At 38.9% G+C, this 22180-nt stretch overlaps 1 protein-coding gene across 2 annotated transcripts; it reads right to left on the minus strand.

Moving 5' to 3' along the window:
• Positions 1-680: 680 nt before the first annotated feature.
• Tra2b (transformer 2 beta homolog) lies at positions 681-21945 on the minus strand. 2 transcript variants are annotated; one of them, XM_017795720.2, is made up of 10 exons: positions 21690-21945; positions 14945-15216; positions 10344-10477; positions 9679-9841; positions 8445-8633; positions 6346-6461; positions 4165-4248; positions 2798-2857; positions 2035-2108; positions 981-1649 (listed from the first exon to the last, which is right to left on the minus strand). In XM_017795720.2, the coding sequence occupies exons 4-10, from the start codon at positions 9709-9711 to the stop codon at positions 1639-1641; spliced, it is 567 nt and encodes a 188-aa protein (XP_017651209.1). In that variant the 5' UTR covers positions 9712-9841; positions 10344-10477; positions 14945-15216; positions 21690-21945; the 3' UTR covers positions 981-1638. The 2 variants fall into 2 exon arrangements, with proteins under 2 accessions (XP_008821841.1, XP_017651209.1); XM_008823619.3 differs by lacking the exon at positions 14945-15216 and having other exon boundaries at positions 681-1649.
• Between the last annotated feature and the right edge of the window lie 235 nt (positions 21946-22180).

Raw genomic sequence — 22180 nt, forward strand, 5'->3', positions numbered from 1 at the left:
CTCCAGTAAGAATGTTAAGGCTCAAATTTACCCTCCTCCAAGTCAGCAACAGTAGTTGCTCAAGGTCTACCCTAAAGTGCTTTCATTCCCAAAGAAAACAGCAAACTACTTATTCCATTCATTTAATTTTAACCTGCTTAAGATTCTGTTCAAAAGTGTGTGTGCATGTATAGGCCAGAAATCCTCCCCCCTCAAACATAAGTTTAGATCCCAGTACTGTCATTTTAATATCTGGTTTATATAAGCCAAACTTACTCTACTCTGCATGTGGATGCTAAGAAAACTGTATAATGATATGCCTAAATAACACTAAGTGTGAGAAAGGCCCAAAGGTAAGCACAATTTCCTACTTACAATGGCCCTGGAATTGGTCATGAAAGAAACCTGAATGAAAAGGAATTAGTACTAGGAATGTGCTTTGCAAAAAATAGTCATGTGAGAAGCTAGTGGCCCCAGCACCAAATGGAAATGATTACTGCAGCGATCTACCTTTTCCAAAGTATTTGAGAAATGCAACCTCTTTAAAAAAAAAAAAACAAAAAAACTAGCACCAAAGTCTGTGTTTCTTGAATCAAGAATAATACACCAGGGACTAAATAACCTACAAAAACACTAATCCCAATTAGGTTAAAAGAAAAACAACAATTCTTTATAAAGAATTTGCATCAGCAATTTGTCTGTTTGCGTTTATTTAAACAGTTCTCAAACATCTGAGTGAAACTGGACCTCCTTTGGTAAGCAAAGGACCTGAAATAATATTTAAAAAATGAACAGGCAGTCTTTATCCATGACATGGGTGTAGTGATCCCTTCTCTTTCTCCAGACTTTGAAGCACCCAGTTTGTTCACTCTAAAAGCTAGAAGAACAAGAGCACATCTGTGGTGGAATGTATCGTCACTTGCTGATAACTAGTTGAAATACCATTATCCTCTTGTAACAGCTTTAAGAAACAGCCTTTTAAAGGCAAACATCTGTAGCTCTTTTTTCCTGCATATATAATACAGATTACATAAAAGCTGACAAATCCACATTTATATAAAGCATTAAGCATTTGCCATATTGAAAGATTTTTAGTTCTAATACTAGCAGCACAGAGTTACAGAGCATATTTTTAACACTTAAGTTGTAGGTTTATTGAATATGGTTGTTTTGGACTTCTGGAATAAAAATGAGTATTTTTGTTTTACTACTGACAACTTAATTGAAATAGTTCTGGTTAAGCATTGATATTTAGAAAAAAAGTAAAAATCAAACTGTTTATTGTTGCTTTTTGCCATTTGGTAGCATTTTACACACAGGCTTCGATCTTCAGAATACCCTGGATTCAGTAGAAAAACCTTTTAAATGAAGTTTTGTACAATAGAAACTTCTCAGCAGTCAAAATTTAAGACTGTAAAAAAATACATGCAAAACATACTTTTCTGAAAACACTTAACTTTGAACAAAGCACCGAACTACACAAATGCAGAATGAAAACAGCATTTCAACTCCACCAAAAGTAGTCATCATAAAAGGTGTAAAAGTCACCTAACTTCACTAGGCACTGTTCACTTTTTAAACAGAAGACAATAGAAAATATTGTCCACAAACAATATTCCAGCTCTGTGGCAGGTTTCAGAAAGTCTTCAACTTCATGCTTTAATAGCGACCTGGGAAGAAAACAAAATGAAACAAACATGCATTAATGCTAAAAGAAATAAAATGTATTTTAAAGTTGAAAATTTTTCACTATTTTACCAGTAGAAAATTCCTATGTATCAAACAGATCCCCTCCAATGAAAATAAGAGAATTTCACTCATGTGTTAACACTAAGCAGGAGCTAATCAATGTTAAAAACCACACGGGGAATGACAAGTCCACTTAGTAAGTTTTAAATCATCCATGTCATTATTGTCCTAACTGGCAAGGACTCCTAAAAAGCAAAGCCCATAATGAATGGTGACAGAAGAAACTGTACTTAGGAATAAAGTTGTACTTCAGCAAATCAGAGCCAATTACATAAGAGATTAACAGAATCTATGAGGGTAACTTACGAGGTGAGTACGACCGAGATCTGGAACGTGACCTGTACCCTCCACGACTGTAATAAGGAGAAGGAGACCGCCTTCTGTAAACAAATGTTGAGAGTTTTGGTCTAAGTTTTTACATCTAGATGATGTTACCTACATTAATACAAATACTGCCAAACCTTCGGCAGTTGCTAAAACTGAAATTTCTCAATAAACTAGCAAATACTTTCTTATAAGTTTCTCTTTGCTATGTTTTAAACAGTAACAAAATCCACTATCTATTTACTTTAGATTTTTCAGTAAGTCTAAGATTAAGAGAAAAATCAGTCCAACATGGTAGCACACGCCTTTAAATCCAAGCAGCTGGAAAGAGGAGGAAGACAGATCTCTGTGAATTCCAGGTCACCCTACTAGGAATAGAGTTCCAGGCCAGCAAGGACTATATCCTGAGTCCTTGTCTCAAAAAAGCACATTAAAAACAAAAGAGAAATCCCACTATTAATTCCAACCACACTTTCATGGACTAACACCCAAAAGACATTACATTAGTGATGGGTTTAGTTTTCTGTTTTTACAACTATTAAAACAAAAAAGAAAACAAGTACTAAAAAGCTTCACTAATTTTTAAACACTTCAAAGCCCTTTATACTGTGTTATGAGCTTTTATGAACTTCAAGAAATCAAATTCTGTGTGGTGTCACTTACAGAACAGTTGCCAAAGCATAAATCAAACATTTAAACAAAGCTTTGTATTGCTGAGCATATTTTAATCCCCCTCCTGGCATACCTGTAAATCTGATCCCTGTCTTGAGCAGCTCTCCATCCACCTCCTCCTCCACCACCTCCTCTATAAAGACAGGAAAAGAAGTTTTCAGTTAAAGCTAAAATTCCCACAAAGCACAAATGAACCCTAGTTCTCTTGTAGAGCTCTCTTAAGTAGCTAGGATTAGTTATCATTAGAACATAAAACTTTTCTAAAGAGAGCTCTTCAGGCAATTAAAGATATTAAACCCCTTCCCCTCTACAAATCAAGTCCCACTTTAACACAATAATCCTGAAAGGGGAAAAATATTTTGGTTTTAGAGGATAAAATTATAGACAATGTCAAAAGCATGAAGTCTTACTTTCACAATTTAAATTTCTTTTAAATTTTTATTTGATATTTATGAATGTATTGCCTGCATTTATGTAGTGCACCTGGGTTGTGAAGTACCCAAAGAGGTCAAAAGGGCATCAGATCCTCTAGAACTGGAGTTACAGTCAGCTGTTACCCACCAACCAAACATGGGTCCTATGCAAGAACAGCCAGTGCTCTTAACCAGTCATCTCTCCAGTCCAAAATTTTCAATTTCTTAAACATGAAAATACCGTACATAAAAGGACCCATACCTCCAATACCACACCAAAGTCATAAAAATTAAAGAATTGTACTCCATACTTTACGGGTTGGTGACTTCTGCCTAGGCATTCCTTTAAAAAAAAATATTACTGCAGATGTGTGTATGCCATTGTGCACATGCAGAGGTCAGAGAATTCTGTGCATATAGTTTCCTCCTTCTACCTTTACAGGAGTTCTAGTAATCAAACTCTGGTGACAGGTTGCAGGAAAGCACTTCCCCCGATCCCTGTCTAGATGCTTCTTTCACAATATTGCATAGAATACTGTTTTTCAAATGTTCTCATTTCCCTATCATAAATTCCTACTACATGCTAAATCAATGTCTTTAAGAGAATTCAGCTGATTTACTGTTTATGTAACTTTCACGCCATCAAGATGGCTCTCACAGCCCAATGACCCCATTAGATCCCTAGGACCCAAGTAAAGGTAGAACTAAGTTATTCTCTGACCTCCAGACATGCACAATAAAATGTTTCACCTTTTCACTAACACACCAAGTTATTAATTTTCCCTTTACTTAAGCAGGCATCCAACTATAATACCAAATTATGCTGGCTTAAATCTGTAATATTGCTCAGTATATAAAACATATAGCCAGGCACGGTGGCGGCATGACTTTAATTCCAGCACTTGGGAGGCAGAGGCAGGCGGACCTGAGTGTTCCAGGCCCGCCTACAGGGAGATGGTTTCAAAAAGGCAAAAAAAAAAAAGTATATAAGCTTTTACTTACATTATGACTCTCCTATATAACTTACCTGTATGATCTGCTGTAATAGTCTCGATCATCATAACCTCGATCATATCCTCTGTCATAATAATCCCGACGACGTGAACTGCCACTACAAATGACAACATTATCTCTCAAAAACTCAAGCAATTTCTCCCCTTCCCCATAACTTTTGCTATTAAAAACTGGTTCTGTTAGAGAGCAGAACTCCATGAGAGGCACACCAAGTTCCTTGGATATGTATTAGGCAATGTTTCATTGGTTCTCCTATACAAAAAAAAAAAAAAAAAAAAAATGGAGATGTAGCAGGACATAGTGGTTTTATGTCTTTAATCCCAGCACTAGCACTTGGAAGGTAGAAGCAGGTAGATTTCTATTCTACATACTGAGTTCCAGGCCTACAGGAAGAACTTCCCTCAAAAGCCAAGTCTACCAGCAGACTTCTAAAAATATAGTACAAGCGCAGAAGGCTGTGGATCTTTATGAGATCGAGGCTAACTTGGTCTATTATAGTGACTTTCAAGTCAGCTGGAGCCACAGGGAGACTGCCACAAATCAACGGAACATTATTATTTCTATACAATTCCCATGGAAATTGTACTATGTTTCCTCTTCCCTTATTACAGTGTACTGTATGTGAGAGTAAAATCTTTTGGCTCAGGGGACACAAACTCAACTGTCTACTAAAAGTCATTTCACTAATCCTATAATTTCCCAAAAAGAGAAAATCTAAGAAATTTGAGAGGCGGGAAATGGTTTGACTTAGTAATAATATGATATTCTAACCACACTCTATTGTATATAAAAGCTATATATGTAAGTTATAAAATTGAGAACTGCAGAGATAACTGTGATTAAATGAAAACAAGGGGGAACAGAGTTGCCTATCATTCAACTTTTCCTTAGCTAGTAGTGAACATGGAAGATCATTTTTTCAAGCAAGATAGGGGAGGATGACAATAGAGATGACCTCCACAAAAGCCCTTTGGCATTTGATCACCCCATTCATACACAAGTGTGAACTAAGTAAAATCTGAGGGGGCAGCCAAGATGGCTCAGTGAGTTAAAGGCATTTTTGCTGCACAAGCCTAGCAACCCCAGTACCATCCCTTCAGAATCCACATAAAGGTGGAGAGAACAGACTCCAGGAAGTTGTCTTCTAATTTCCACATGTACTCCTCCTTCAAATATAGAAAAAATGGAGTTAACTGAAGTGAGTCAGTGGATAAACTGCTTGCTGCTCAAGCTTGAGTACCTGGGGTCAGATCCCTAGCACCCACAAGTGTGAGAGAGACACGATCTCAAAGTCTCATCCAACCACTGTAGCTAATCAGTGAGTGTCAGTGAGACCTTGTCTCAAAACTTAAACTGGGCCCACAGAGCAGTGCAATTCAGTCCTAATCAAAGTCTTCTGCACCAGAGAGGAGTTAGACACAACTGGTCAAAGTTTAGATCCTGACTGCTGAGTTATAAATAGGAATCAGTTATCATACCCCTGTACTTTCCCAAAGCTCAAGGGAACACTAGAAAACGAGTGGAAAGAGCCAGGTCAGGGAGAACTGTTGCAAAACAACATCCTCTGGACAGGACTGAGGATGGCACTCAGGATGGCAGTGGCACTCAGGAACTCACTGCAGCTGTGGTACCAGTCAACATTCCCGCTTAGATGTGGGAGGGGCTCTTGAGGCCCTAACTCCTAGCTGAGTACCAGCCCAGGGTAGACTGACTGACCATGGCGCCAATGACTGGCTTCATACCATGTGCATATGGGTGTACTAACTGTACTCAGTGAATTATTATTTTAAAAAGAGTGCATGAAAGGGGGGAACATCAGGGAATGGATATGATCAACATATAAAAATTAAGCTGGCTCAAGCTGGGTGTGATGGTGGCACGCCTTTAATCCCAGCACTCGGAAGGCAGAGGCAGGAGGATCTCTTTTGAGTTCAAGGCCTATCTGGTCTACATAGTGAGTTCCAGGACAGCTGGGGATACAGGAAGACCCTGTCTCAAAAAGATGAAGAAAAAAAGAAAAAAAAAAAACCTGGCTCATGTAAAGGTTGAAAAAGAAACAAATGCACAGTTGTCCCCTGATCTCCACACACATGTACTCACACATTTATTTCTTTAAAAAGTATGACAGAGGAAGATATCCATCTCTGGCTTCCACAAGTGGGCAACTACTCACCCCCCAAAAAAATAAACTTACTAGGTGGGTCTCCCCATGTAAATTCCTGGTGTTGGAGTATGTGGTCTTTTTGTTATAGAGAAGTCAACTCTAATTCTACGTCCATCAAGCTCCATTCCATTGGCACGTTCTTTAGCCTTCAAAAGACAAACAAAGGGTTATACACATGACATTCTTTTAAAGTTTGGTCAGGCATGGTGACGCATACGTGCAGTCCCAGCACTTGGGAGGCAGAGATGGATGGATCTTGGAGTTCTAGGCCAGACCCTGTTTCCAACCATACCCCAAAATATTCTTTTAATGATGGTTAGGGGAAAAAACTATACTTATATGAATTAGAGATGACTCAGTGGTTAAGTGCAAAGGACTCGGGTTTAGTTCCCAGCATCTACATGGCAGCTCACAACCATCTACAACTCTAGTTTTTCCAGGATCTGCAGCCCTCTTCAGGCCTCTGTGGGTAACCGACACATACAGTGTACCTACTTGCAGGCAAACAGTCACATCCATGAAGTATATGTTTTTTGTTTGTTTGTTTGTTTGTTTTTTTTTTTGAGACAGGGTCTCCCTGCAACCCCAGCTGGCTTAGAACTAACTCCCTATGTAGACCAGGCTGGCCTCAAATCTCACAGAGGTCTGCCTGCCTCTGTCTCCCAAGTGCTGGGAATACAGGCGTGTGCCACCACACATGGCTAGTACTTTTAAGCCCCCACAATTGGGTTGTTCCCGCCACTAAATACTGTCAAAATTAGTCTCCAAAACATAAAAGGACAAACAAAAACCCCCATCCTGAACACAATGGCCTATCTGACCCATGAAACGTTAATAAATTCTACCCTAAGTCTGAATGGACTTAGCTCTAAAGCAATGTACAGCTACAAGCCTGGTCCATTGCTGGTCTCTGACCTAGCACTACAAATCTAATAACTAGTAATAAAAAATAATTTAATGACAAGAGAAAATTACACGAAATCCATTCTTTTAGAGACAGGCTGGTCTTGAATTCCCTAATCCTGTTGTCTCTACCTCCCAAGTGCTGAGATGACACACACAGGCCCACTACATCCAAATTTTAATATCCATTAATTAGCAGTGGCTGAACATAGTCAACTCTTCCCTTTATACATATCTGTCTGCAGTTAGAAGATAACTGTCACTGAGGTCCTATGATTCAAAGTATCTGATGTATTTTGACAAGTCCTTCTCAAAAAAGATCAAAAGCTGTACGAAAAAAGCTTGAATCACATTACCTTTCGGTTTTATGTTTCAGCTTGTGTTCATGTCTTACAGTTTCTAGCACTATACCAAAGTGCATTAGGGAGTCTACACTGTCAGTGGTGTTAGGCATTTCCTGTTTCTATCTTTTGACTGTAAAAGGTTGCATTCCAATCTCTTAAAACTTCAAAACCACCTATTAAAATCATTGACATCTAGTTTTGTCTTTTAATGAGATCAAGTTATTCCTCTAAAAAAGTAGTTTTTCAAAGCTTGTAATTTTCACAAACTACTGCATAAGGATATTTTAGCTAGGTCAGTTTCCAATCTCAACAAAGACTGGGCTTGTACTCACTGCTCTTCAGAGTCTCACTAGACAACATATACTTTAGAAAATAGTGTAAATCATCGATTTATAGTTATACATGCCAAAACAGAAATTTACTTAAGAATATGAATGTAGTACACTCAACTGGATTAGCAGCAGTTACCTTACAAAACAAGGTGGTAAGACCATTTAAATGCCCTGGGGCTCAGTGGTTAAGAGCACTGGCTGCTCTTGCAGAGGACCCTGGTTCAGCTAACAACCATCCTTAACTCCAGTTCCAGGGGATCTGACACCCACTTCTGCCCTCTATAGGCATTGTACAACATGAGTGCCCTTACACATACAGGCAACACGCTCATAAAATTAAATTCTGCACCATGAAATGGGGGGGCGGATTCAGAGAAGCATTTAATTGAATTATGTTCCAAAAGAATGTTTCTTTTAATTCATTACAGTTATGTATCTTAATTCATAACCATAAAAACAGAAACTTCTTTGTCAAGTACCTGGTTATCAATACAACATGTTTAACAAGACTGGTGTTTTTAAACAAAATGACAGGCAAATGTTTACTTACTTCCTTGGCATCATCTACGTTTTCAAAATATACAAAGGCAAATCCTCTTGACCGTCTAGATTGCTGGTCATACACAATAGACACATCAGCAATAGGGCCATATTTAGAGAACACTTCTCTCAGATCTCTCTCTGTGGTGTACAAACTCAAGCCAAACACTCCAAGACAACAGTTGGGGTCTGGATTTGCCTAGAAACAAATACATGGATTTTAAATTCTAAAAATCTGACATAACCAAAGTGCATGGGGAGAATCACAAACTAGTAAAGAATGCCATAATACAGTTTTTACCCCTTGCCCTCCAAGGTTGACTAAGTTCCAGGGGACTATGGAACATCTCTCAAAATGTCCTGTAACTGTGGTAAGTCACCTGTCCTCTTGTTCAGGGAGGCCACGGAGACCCCATGAGATGGACTTGAACCAGTATCCAATCTACAAAGAGGAGGGTCAACTCAGATGAAACTTCTCATTCATGCTTCCAAGTGTAGCCAGACCTTTGACTTATCTTCACATAGATGGAACTGAAAAAAAAGGAGCCAGGAGCTCCTCCCAAGCCCATGTGACCCCTGAGGAAGAGATCCTCAAATGGCCTTAAATATAAAAATAAACTGATTTATTTGGGCCAACTGTATGGTCTTAAACACCCAAAAGGAAAGTATAAACCAGAGTAAAGTCATCAGCGTATTTCTTTAAGAATTCAAGGGATTACACTTCCCAGACAGTAGGTGTATGTCTATATAAAAAGTTATTTAGACAATTATTTCTCATTGATGATTTTGTTCCTAACCAAGAGTAAGTTTCATAAATTACTTGTGGAAATTTTCATCCATTTTTAACCTTAGCCAGCTGAAATCAAAGGGAACTACTACATTTTAAGTCATCCCTAAGGTTCATAAATAAAGCCCAACACAACATGTACCAGGTATCTAACTTCTTTCTCATGGTGAGAGAATGCTAGTAGCATTCTAGCCATAATGAATTTGTTTAAAAGGGTCCATTAATTTTACAGACTTAAAACCTTACTAGAGCAATTCTATTACAATAAATATGTGATCTGTTCTAAGTAAAAGAAGAGCGTGAGAGAACAGGGATAGGAAGATATTACAAAGGCATTAGGAAGTACACTGCTTCAAAAAGTTCTTCAGGCTGGGGCTGTACCTCAGTGGTAGAATACTTATTTGCCTAGTTTGCACAATGCCCTGGGTCATCACTGCAGAAAAGTTTTTCACCTTACCCGATTCCCAACATGGCGCCTTCGAGTAGACATAGGAGAGTGGCTATGGCTGTGGCGTCTGCGATAATCTCTGCTGTAAGACCTGCTCCGGGATCGTCTATGGGACCGGGATCGAGATCGTGACCTTGTGTAATGCCTGCGAGAACTTCTTCTGGATCTAGATCTGCAAGACAAAGTCCTCAGAGTTATGACTAACTGAAATAGATGTCTTTCAATTCCAAACAAGACATAATCCATACTAAATTTTCCCCTCTAATCATTTCAGCTTGCTGAACATCAAAAGCACAAGCTCTCTTTCCACATTTCTTCAAACATAAAAGGGAATTTAATAAAAAAACGTACTTTTTAATAAACAGTGCACAGTACACTTTACTAGTTTGGTTTTATTTCAAGCATACCTCTCACAGTATCAACTTTTATTTTCGTGATCCTATTATGCCCAATACTCATTTAAGCCAATAAAAACTATGATCACAGGCAGTTTACCCTGAATTTTTAATAAAATCAATTCACACCTCTTTGACTAGAGTGACCATATAGTGTCTAACACCAACATTATTATCAACATTAACCAGGCCAAAAATGATGTTCTCAGTACCTTCCTTAAACCACATCAATTTCAAGCTATGAATAACAGAAGGAAATCTCAAGATGGTCTTTCTTACCTAGATTCAGATCTGGACCTGGATTTAGATCTGGAACGCCTGGAATCTTCCTTGGAGCGAGACCTTGCAGGGGTATGCCTTGCAGACTTCCCTGATCCGTGAGCACTTCCACTTCTGGAAGCAGAACGGGATTCCTACATGCAGATGTCAAAAGTTTAATTTATATACTTTTTGGGAAATTTTAAAAACAAATAATCTGCTGGGAGAACAATCCTCTTCCAAAGATAAGAAAACATAGGTGAGGGCAGGAATTGAGTATACCTGGTATAATAGTTTCATTGCTTCAAATGGCAAAGTCAATTTAGCTTTTTCTTTTCTCCCACCCTTCTGGAGCAGGGAGAATTACCTAACTACTGGCTTAAGAAAGGTGTGTCAAACTGTTAAAGAAACTGCCCAAGTTTTATAATTAGGCAATATTACTACAAGGACTAAGAAAGAACTTTAATCTCTTACTATGAAGTCTATTCCACTTCAGTCAAGCTGCAATAAAAACCTCCAAAATTTATGAAACTTAAGGCCTCAAAATTTCAAGCATAACCTGCATTTCAGGCCCCTAAATGCAGAAATCTAGTGGAAAACAAAGACCAGGTAATGCACAAGAAATCTGGTTAAGAGCCTAGTTTCATCTAACTATACAGGAAACCCTATGTAATGCAAAGCAACCAGAAGGAACTACAGTAGAAAAAGGCAGTGAGTGAACTATATTAAAAGTCAAGAGTAAAGAAGTTGCCAAGAGTCACAGCTTTCTCACTACTGAGATGAGCCACAGCAAACTCAAGTGGGGAACCCTGTAGGAATGGTATGTAAAGGGCAAGCTATTAAAATAAGGACTCATCATGGGCTCATTATCCAGGGCCCAGGAAGTTCTGCAAAAAGCCTAGGTAAACACTGTGTACTCAGTTTTTTGACTAGCTGGCAGTTAAGTGAAACAAATGAGAAAAGCAACAGCTCAAAGGATAATTCATGAGCAAAAGGTCTCTCATGTCGATTAGCAGAAAAGATACACACATACAGTAACAGAATCAGAGAAAAATTGTGCAAAGATACCCCCCAAAAAAGGATGACGGACAGTACTTACTCCACCATACAAGTAAGCTTCCACTAAGATCAAACTTTTGTCCAATTTAGAAAAAATGAAAGGCATGGTCTAGTGAATCTTTCTACTCAAGTTACAGCAACAGGTGGTCAAGCTAAAAAGAAATGAAAATTATGCCACACTATAGTATTATGAATCACAACTGAAACTTCCAGATGTTACAAGGGATCTCCCTTAACAGTACATCTCCAGAATAGTCTGGTCATTCACAAAAAGACAAACTACAAGGTTACTTTAAATTCTAGTCACCAAACATTTTAGAATACAGGATTTTCAGAATGGAAACAACATTCTTCTCCTTGATGCTCAAGATTTAAAAAGAAAAAAAACAAAACAAAAACACCTTTTAGAAGGAATAACCCCTGAAGTTTGAAGTAAGACGGGTTAAAAAAAAAAAAAAAAAAAAAGGCAGGAAAATTATTTCAGGCTCCAAGCCCCAAGCAATCTAGAAAATACTTGAAAGACACTACAAATAAACCATCGTGTATAATGTGACAAGAAATCTGAATGACAGTCTTTCAGTCTCTACCTAACCCAGCTTCCCAAATGGCTGAACGTAAAGAGATGAAAGGAAGGTGAAGATTTTTTTTAATTACTGAAAACAGCTGCTGTTGATACCAAGCTCTACTATTGCTGACGCTGAAGAAGGAAGGAACTGCTGTGCAAGGATTCCAGTTAACCTGCAATTGGATTTCTCTATCAAATGTTCAAACAAAAACATCCAGAAAGGGCAATTCATCTCTGAACAAAGACTTCATTAAATTAACAGTGTAGCTTTTTGACATCTTTACTATTAGCAAATTTAATCTACAAGAAAAAATAAGGAACCGAGACATTAACAGAAATGTCTTTATTCCAATGCTCTAAGTATACTCCAGGAAACAATTATGAACCTTAATAGCAACCAAATGAAACCCTTTGATACTGGAATATCACTAAACTTAGTTAATAGATATTTGTTCAGAAATGAAGAGGTAAAAAGAAAAAATTCCCTTAAGACTCTTGCTTCACTTTAACAGAAAAGCTTTATCCTTGAGATACTTCAACAGTCTGTCCACTTCTAATCTAGGAAATTAACCATAACATCTCCTAAAATTCCAGCAGGCAAGAGGTCAACAGACTATAAAGTCATTAAGACAGCCTCCCACTCTAATAGGCTAAATATACATATATAGATTTATTGTGAGCAAGAATTTCAATTGGAAATATGGGACACACCATAATGCAAAGATTCACCTTGTCTAAATACTGCCACCTTATTGGGCCAGCAGTAACCACCTCTGAACTGTCAGGGTTTAAAGAAGTTAAACTCTAAATGAGACCTACAATGATTAGCTAAATCCAAAGCATAACATTAAGTTTAAACTTTAATGCAAGGAAAGCCCCTACATTCTATTCAAATTCCACTGAATGAGACAGTCATATAAAATCCGAGAAAAAGAACTATACATATCAATATCTCAAGGAAAGGGATCTTGAGTTTAAAAGCCTAAACAAGTCATAAATTCCCTGGGGGAAAAAATGGTCAGAAAACAAGTTCCTAACTGATTTCTGTCATTTTAACTACAGCATAACCTACAAGGAACAGGTCAAGTTTAAAAACAAAAACCAAGCAGCCTTCCGACAAAATGTCAGTCTGTAACTCCTATACTGAGAATATAATCACCTCAGGACTTACTTCAAGAGTTGCTAAGTAGGAATAACAATCCAATCCCTGTATTTTAAAGGCTAAATGCACTAACATCTCATAAGTATGCGCTAAACCCCTCCCTATAGCTTTTCACAACAGATAGCCCCAAACAGGAGTCTTTCTTTAGTAGTCTGGAGTTAGGTACCCTACAAAATGTTAACACATATGCTAGTTATAAGCCATACAAAATTTCAGAATTTATATGCTTTCTATGATTTTTTTCCCCTTGCCTAAGTAATCTTCCCTGCTCTAGCCTCCGCCCCATTCTCCCAGCCTGTCTCAGATTGTAATTCAGTTTTCCTTCATCAGGACTAAAAGCCTATTTTCCCATGGTATTCCCCCCACCCCCCCAGCCCACAGGAGACATCCTGGGACCAGCTAACGAGGAAAACAAAAAGTAGTTTGGAAGTTTCACTAGCATCATCATAATTTTCACTTTAAGGGTACCCAGCTTGGGCACAAAACAGAACTCCAAATTGCTTTCTTGAATTTTAAGGAGCTGTGTCACTTCCTCTTTCAGGTTCCAAGGCCCTTTCAAGACCTCTTGATTTAAATAAAACACACACACACACACAAACCACAGGCTTGAAATATGAAAAGTTCATTAACTATCATTTTTACCTCAGCTACATACTTCTTTTAGTAACTCAGAATGCAAGATTAACATTATTCTTGATTATTATCCAAGAAGTTTTGCTTTACAACAAACTGTTATGGACATTTTCTTCTATTTGCAAGATACAGAAATAATTGTGAAGTACAATTTATCCTGACAATAGGAGAAATGTGCCCCCCAAAACAGATCCTTCAAAAAAGGTCAATTTAAAATCACTTTGTCCAACAGCTTTAAGAGTCCTGACAACTCTCAGAGAGCATATTATATATAAGTTGTTATTTTAGGAAAATAACCCTAGACTTCTCCACTAGAGGGAAAGCAGCTGTTGGCTGTTTTCACATGTACCTGTTAATTCAACCACCAAGGCTACTTGATACCAATTATCTGATTTCTCAACTAAAATCAAACATAGAAAGACAGGAATTTGGGGTTTGTTTTTTTTTTTTTTGAAGTCGCCAACTAAAAAAAGCAAAAACATGTTTACTTTAGCATTGTAATTGCAAACTGTTGATAGAACAGGCTTAAGAAAGCACCAACTACTGAACTTTGAATTAGCGGTTCTATTCACTTGCATGGCCCATCTTTTAAGGGAAGCTACTCTATCTTAGCAGAAATCCAAGTAATTCAGTTGGAACACGTATTAAAATGAAACAATTTAATGAATCATCCTTATTTGGCACACATACATCTCAACATTAGGACCTAAATGGTCATAGCTTTCCCCTAATACTCTTTGTAAACCTAATTCTTTCATTACAAAAGAAACAACACTGTTCAATGCTTGGTTAGATTTGGGGCTTTCATTCCATAATCACCCTGGTGACAATCTAGAAAAATTTCAGTACAATATATTCTACTAGATACTGTTCAGTACTGAAGGAAGTAACATATACCACCAGAGTTCCAACTGATATACCCCAGAACCAGCAGAATATAAAAGATGAAAAGTCTAAGGAAAATAGGGAGGCCAACTATCATTACCCACAGAGAGCACATTGCCGCCTGCTATTTGACTAGAAAGAGTTATTGTTAAAGAATTGCATTTCCATCATTTGACTAAGCAGTTAGAATTATTACCTAATTTAAACGTTTCCCTTGGAAGTCACTTCTTTACCCTGTATATATTTTCTTCTATTAAACAAATAATGCATGCATGTTTAGCAAAATATACAGGGACACATAAACAGACTAGTAATTACTTAGCGTAGTGCTTTCTGATTCCAGATTACTTCTTATCTTAACTTCATTTTTATTTCTTTTCTTCATTCTTCCGTTTCAAATTCTGACTTCTTTCATCTTCCCCACTTCACACAAATTGCTCAATATTCTACAAGTGGGACTTCTGGTCTGATAATTAGCATGCATTCTTTTATTTTTTCAAATTTCAGCTTCACTTATTCCTGAGCTTCAAATACTCATTTATAAAACTTGTCAAATGACGACTTCCGCATTTTCCTTCTTCAACATTAACCTTAATAGAAAAAGAACAGGATGAAGAATATTTTAAAACTCCAGGATAAAATCCAGTGCCAAAACTAGAAAAAAAAAATCCCTTTTGTAGTTTTGGATTAAAAAAAAATTCTAGAATATGCAGCTCAAAAAACTGAAACTACAGTTTCCTGTTGGCTCTAGACTACATGGTAATCATTTGTCTAGTCCAAATAAGTTTATCATATCATGCTTAACTTGAATGTGAAGTGTGCCACTGAACATTTACTGTTCATTCAACATTTTATGAACTGTTATCACATTTCCTACTTATATTCATCAAGAGAAAATGCTAAGTGTCAAAAAGTACATCTCTAGTAGAGTGACACACATTTTAATGCAAAAGTGTTAAGAAAAGCATGGACAATTCAGCTATACATGACAAGGCTCAGGGTTGAAAGTTTACAATATTGTGACTTGCCTAGGTAGGAAAATGAAATGTATTTAATGCCACACATTACTGTGTATTTAAAAAGAGCATTGCTTAGACAATGTCAGAAAACCTGACAATTTGGATCTGTAGTGTTCAACCCACCCGTGTAAAATCTGCTCTAAATTGTGTAGCATGAATAGTTTAATTACCTAATTTAGAGCTAAATAACCTAATACTAAATCAAGTCAACCAACTACTATATGCCAATAGCTATAAAGAAAAGCAGAGCAAACTTAAATACAGCAGTAGTTACGTCCAAAGCACTTTTTTCTCCCCGCTATGAACAATTATTAGTAGTCTTCTATATGTCCAAAGGAGAAACCCTATTTGAAAAGATGGCAAGTTAGGAAATTAGAGTTCACTCTTCAAATTATTAAAAGGCCCAATTCAGCAGATTAGTCAAGTTTAACACTACCTGTTGAACACTAAAAAGACTGCCTGTGTGAAAAGTCTATTTTCCCTTGTTACATTCCTAAATAGTACTGTATGCTCTTTTACTGTCCATCCTACATTTTCCGTAAGGGGGAGAAGGGGAAGAAAACCTTTTTTTAAAAAAAAAGTCTTTGGACTTATTCTGGGCATAGACAGCCATGGTTATTCTAGGTCACGACTGTGGTTTCTTCTCTAACAAAGGAAAAGCATAATTTCCAGCCTGGTTTTAGTCAATTATTGCTTGTTTAATATGGAAAGATTTTTAATAGTTTTTATTTAAGGGAGTCACAATCATTGGTTTTCTTTTAATATCACTAAAATACAGTGTTTGCTGCAGCACAAATGTAATCATGGAATCAGAATGCCCAAGCATGTTTCTTTATGATCTCCCTAATGATTATTTATGTACAGATACAGGACTTAGATTCAGAAGACAATAAAACAGGGGCCAATGCTTTAGGTACGTTTTAACTTTTCAATACTGATTAATGCCTTCCTGCTATTATTAACCTCTTTCCAATGGATCTTTCTATACTCTAAGAACAAAAATCACTACGAGGTAACATTGTGTTTTGGTTAATTTTAACTCCATTAACTTTGGTTAATCCAACCACTTCATAAAACTAGAAGATGAACTACTGGGGTAACACTTATTTGGTTAAAAGAGTCTACTTAGAAACACATTAAGCTGAAGGGAGTAGTTTAATTGGAATGAGATGAGCGAAGAAAAATCTTGCTACAGAAAGAAAGGTCAATGCTCAAATGGTTAATGACTTTAATTTTTGGCAACAGAACTACTTCAAAGTCACTATATAGCTGAGGATGACCTTGATGAATTCCAGATCCTCCTGTCTCCACCTCCCAATACTGCTAACATTACAGGCCTGTGCCTACTAGTTGTTCTGAAACTGTTAGAAGGATGGATAGAAAAATCCTAAGACTCAAATAGTTTCTGAAGAAAAAAATTTTTGACATGCCCAAGGCAGCTGTTAAGTCTGTGCTTTCAGAAACTGCAAAAATAGCAGACTCTTAAATTTATTTTGATAACACAATACTTTTCATCAAAAGCAAATATATGTATCTGATTGTCTCAGAAAGTTCTTACCTACTATCTAAGCACAAATTTTAATGCAAAAAGAGGGCCAATCCAAACTGCTGCATGACAGTCTATGCCAATAACCTGAAAATAACCTCCAAGCAATGATTTTGGGCAATCTGGGGCCTAGTGGTAATATCTAATTCTACATGGCCCACACCCCATAACATCCTAGATAAAAACACTAATTCCTAAATAATCACCATACCTTATTAGAAAACAATAGCTATGTATAAATACTGATCAACAAAACATAATGTGCTAAGACTGGAGATAATATGCAACTACAGCACTGTCCTTATCTTGGCCTAAGTATCAAGTCAAGTTTGTAAAAGTATTATCAATTAGATTAGGGTTTTTACAGGAGAAAAGGTGGGAAAAGGCTACACACAAAACAAATTCCATTAATGCTCTCAGCATCTGAATTCCTCTTCAAGCTTTCCACAAAACCAGTAGTACTTACCTTGTAAAATCACCTGTAATTTCACTTTGAACATGTCACCCTCTTTTTGAATATTAAAGCATTCTTACCTAAGCCAAAGAAAACGATTCAACATGGTTTCAAGAGACTCAAACCTAATTTGTCAAGTCAGTGATCAAAAGCTATGCCAATTATTTTCTTAAACTTGGTATCAACTGGATCTTTTAACAAATTACCTGTGAAGTTCACAATTCTTTTAGAAATAGAAGTTCTGGTTTTAAAAATCAGAATTTGGAGTTTGGAAATTAAAAACAAGGACTATGCAAAGACATCACAAGATTAAGCAGAAGAGAGAAACTGTAGAATTTGAAAGGTAATTTGGTGGGATGGTATCCAGAAGTTATTCACATCAAGAGATAAAGGGTTATGCTGAAAACACATGGCTGAGAAAATAAGGTACTACTTGAGTATTTGCTAGATCCAAACATTTTCTTTGATTGCTTTTGTGGTCATGTAACAGCCTAACAAAAACTTAAAACATCTAGCCTGTACAATCCTTGGTTTCTGGATTCTCAAGATACGTAACACAATCTCAGAGAGATTAGATTTTAAACTAAGTACAAGATCAGACTCCATGCAAGCCTCGAACCCTATACGCTGCAACAGTTATTGGGTTTTAAAGATTACCCCCAATATTACTTTAGACTGCTAAGTTTACTTAGCACTAATTCTACTTATTTAGACTTCAGAGTGACAGAACAAGAGTAGCTGACTTTTTTCCTTTCAAAGAAAAGGTGCTTTTCAACCCCTTTGTAAAAATGAGTTAATTTTTGAAAAGCACAAGAAACTAGAGATTTTAATATAAACTTTAAGATGGGAGAAAAAAAAACTTACAGATAACGAAAGATGAAAAACAATGCTAAATGCTAACACCAAATAAACTGGTGACGAAACTAAGGACAATTTATTTCAAACACTCAATTGTTTAGGAAACAACTTTAGAAATCCAAAGGGTGTGGGAATGTTCAGGTTAAGTACACTAAATAATCCAGGGGATACCAGGAAAACTGAATAGCTTTTGTCCGTTGACAACAACAGTTCAGGAAGTCAATGAAACTTTTTTTCAGGTTCCAGAGATGGTATTTATACCAGGCATAGCCAAGACTATTACCTTAAACAGATTTTTTTTTCCACACTTGTAAAAAGGAGGGCAAGCCAATCAGCTTTGGTCATGCTGCTTTGCATTTATGTGTCTATGGAAGGCAAAGGTCTTGAACTATCTTGCATTGTGTGTGTGCGTATGTGTATGCGGGTGTGACTAAGGATGACTCTAAATGATAAGCAAGCATTTTCTAAAACAAAGTTACATAGTCACCCCTAAAAATTATTTTGGTTCTGGTTTTGAGACAGGGTCTCCCTATCACAGCTGGCTTGGAACTTGCTATGTAGTAGACCAAGCTGGTCGTGATCTCAAAATAGAGATCTGCCTGCCTCTGCCTCCAGTGTGCTGAGATCAAAGGCCTGCACAACCATGCTCTGCCTTATTTTTTTTTAATTTCATGAAACTGTTACCATGCTGGAAAACCATACCTGGAGGGGGGGTAACATGAATGGGTGATACTGGGAGTAACCTAAGTGTGTTCATTTCCTGTGGTCACTCATATTTAGATCCATAAAAAATTGTCTTATTCCTGCTGGAAAAACTTAACTTTTCAGAGTTTTGTTAAAATTTACCAGGCTGGCCATGAACTCTAGAAACTCCTGCCTCAAGTTTCCTGGGTAGCTGGAATTACAGGCCCTTAACACTCCACCTGGTTTACCTTGCATTAAATTTTTAAATGGCTTCTGAACTTTGTTTTGGCTAGGATTTAGAGTCCAGTTGTTTCTGTTTTCCAATCATCCCAGGGTTCCAATTGGAAAGCAAACACACAAAACCAAACAAAAAAGGTGTAAGTTATTCCATAATTTCAAAGTTTAGAAATCCCTTTAGGAAGCCGCCCCCTCCCCCGCTTTCTTTTTGACAGGGTCTCACTGTAAACCCAGTTGTCCTTGAAATCAAGAGACGGCTTGCCTCTTGGCCAGCCTCTGCCTGAGTGCTGGGATTAAAGGCACGTGCCACCATACCCAGCTAGAAAACCCATTCTTAAAAAACTTTTCAAGAAAATATTCAGGATTATGAAACACTAGATGTGCATTCTACTAGGACTAGAAATAAAGTATTTAAAATTAGCAAGGGTGACAATTCTCAAGTGTTTAAAATAGGTCCTATTTTTCCTTCAACTGCTTCCTTCCTTAACACACCTGTACTACCTAATTCTTTGGGCACTTTTCCCCATCTTAGAAAGCCATACTTAATTTCTCATTTCTTATCAAAGACCATTTTGAACTTCCTGAATGGTACACAGTACACAAGAGACAACTAATTTCAATAGCACGTGCAACTTCTGGAGACAGGAAGATACAAATCTCAAGGTACCTGTGGGGTTAAGGGAGTGGAGAGTGAAACCTGTCTCCAGAGGAATTTTTCTTAAAGTTGGGTAAAGGTTTGCCAGTCACATGAGGCCCTCCCTACGTTCCATCTCCCGTACCAGAACAAAAATATCCCTACCAGGGATTTCTTTCCCCAAGAAAGCAAGAGCCTTATTAAAAACAAAGCCTGTGGGGCATGGTCCACGCCTTAAATCCCAGCAGTCAGGAGGCAGAGGCCCAAGCGATCTCTGTGTACAGTTCCAGGACAGCTGGGGCTACCGAAGACTGTCTCTCAGCCCCCTACCCCAAGCCAAAAAGACGTAACAAATCCATCCTCATGCACACACTGGTGACACTGGAGTTAAATTATCTTGGGCGAAAACACTAAAAAAAAAAAAAAAAAAAAAAAAAAATACTCATCTTCCCAATACTCATCTATTGTCTATATAAAAGGTCAGTCCAAACTATTCTTTGTTCCAAGTTCACCAAGGAAGTTTGTTTCTCAAAATACTCGCCGTCATAGACATTTTTAAATTTACAAAGACGTTTGAACGTATTTATCTGACAACGTAAACTTTCTCTGAAAAAATAAAAAAAAACCTCCCCATAGCGTAAAACAATGATTCCTATACTATTCGCTACATTCCCAGCGAGTTTCCAAACTCCGATTACGTGTTTACCAAGCCCTTCATCTTCATTCACTGACTTCCGAATCTCTAACTCCGGGCTGAACATGGAGGCCATATGCGCTTTGTTATGCTTTAGGACCCGTCTTTTCACTGCCATCTCATCAACCTCCACTGAATTTCACCCTCCGAAGGAAGCGTAAAAATAACTAAAAAATCGTCTCAGCACACGTAATGCTCAGAATTCAAAGGCCTCGTAAAACCAACAGCGCCATCAGTGATGCGGCCACTTTCTCCGGCAGTATCCCACGGAAAAAAATTTCCACTAAACTATCCTAATAACGCTGCTTTCTGGTCAAGACACTGACAATAACTTCTGTCTGCAAAGCCCTGGCTCCAGCACAAAACCCGCCCTGATCCCTTCCAGATAACGGGCCCCAAATTTCTCTCTGGAAGTTTCCCTCGCGAGGCACCACCAGCCCTGGAGCCGGTCCTCCAGGCGAACTGCAGTGCAACGCCCCCGCCGCCAGCTCCCGGGGAAACGTGGCCTTCCTCCACTCCCCTACCCAGCGCCTTGGAGTCCCCACGGCCGCAAGTTCGGCCTCGAGGACGCGCGGCTCCTCCGCCATTTTGTGCCTGTGGCAGCGCGCCCAGACCGCCAGCCCCAAAATGGCTGCGGCGAGGCTTCGCGGGAGCAACGGCGAAAGATGCCGCACCCCTCCCCCAACCCAAGGGGAGGCCGCGGCCATTTTTGACCCCACCCCCACCCCCCTAACGGAAAAAACCGTCGCCGCGGGTGCGAAGCCAGGCCGGCCGGCGGCCTCCCTCGCCACCGAGACGCCATCCACGCGGCCCTCCGAGGCCCTGCCCTCCCACCGCCGGGCCTCCCAGCGTCAGGTTTCCGAGCCCGCAACGCTCCCCACCTCCCGACCTAGGGACCACGAGGGACCGCGGCCGCCCCTGCGCCACCCTCGCGTACCCGCTCGCCGTAGTTCTGTTCGCCGCTGTCGCTCATGGTTCCTGCCTGACGTCGCCGCTCCGGGACCGCTACTTAAGCTGCCAACCTCTTGCGCCTTCTCTACAGAGGCCCCGCCGTAGCCTCGCACGAAGCCACGCTTTGCGAGAGCCGCCGAAGCCGAAGCGCTGCACACCACCTCTGTGAGGGCTCTAACGCTCCCGGATATGACGCGAGTAAACTGGCTCCGCCCACTCCCCAACGCGCGCTTTCCAGGCCCAGCCCCACTTCACCTTGCTTTCGCCAAGCTTCCCGCCTGCCGAGAGCGCCGTCCCAACCGGACATGACGTCAGCCACAGCCGCTGACCAGGTCCCACCCAGTGCCAGGACTCTGCTAGGCGGGAAAGTGACAGCCTGTGGGCTGCTGAGGTGGTCACTGTGGGACTCTTGATGTCACCACCCACTCCTGACTGGTTTCAGGAACTTTCCTGGCACGGTCCTGGGTGGTAGAAGGG

The sequence above is a fragment of the Nannospalax galili genome, unplaced genomic scaffold (assembly GCF_000622305.1).
Source record: "Nannospalax galili isolate Female #2095 unplaced genomic scaffold, S.galili_v1.0 scaffold1349, whole genome shotgun sequence".
NCBI classification, from domain to species: domain Eukaryota; kingdom Metazoa; phylum Chordata; class Mammalia; order Rodentia; family Spalacidae; genus Nannospalax; species Nannospalax galili.

Bases quoted from the DNA above. Each gene is read 5' to 3' on its own strand.
- Tra2b (XM_008823619.3), bottom strand. From the start codon at position 21,725: ATGAGCGACAGCGGCGAACAGAACTACGGCGAGCGG. The intron at 9,842-10,343 runs GTAAGAAAGACC...TTTGTCTTGCAG, and splicing joins AGGTCCAGATCTGAATCTAG to ATCTAGATCCAGAAGAAGTT. The intron at 8,634-9,678 runs GTAAGGTGAAAA...ATTTGTTTCTAG, and splicing joins GGCGCCATGTTGGGAATCGG to GCAAATCCAGACCCCAACTG.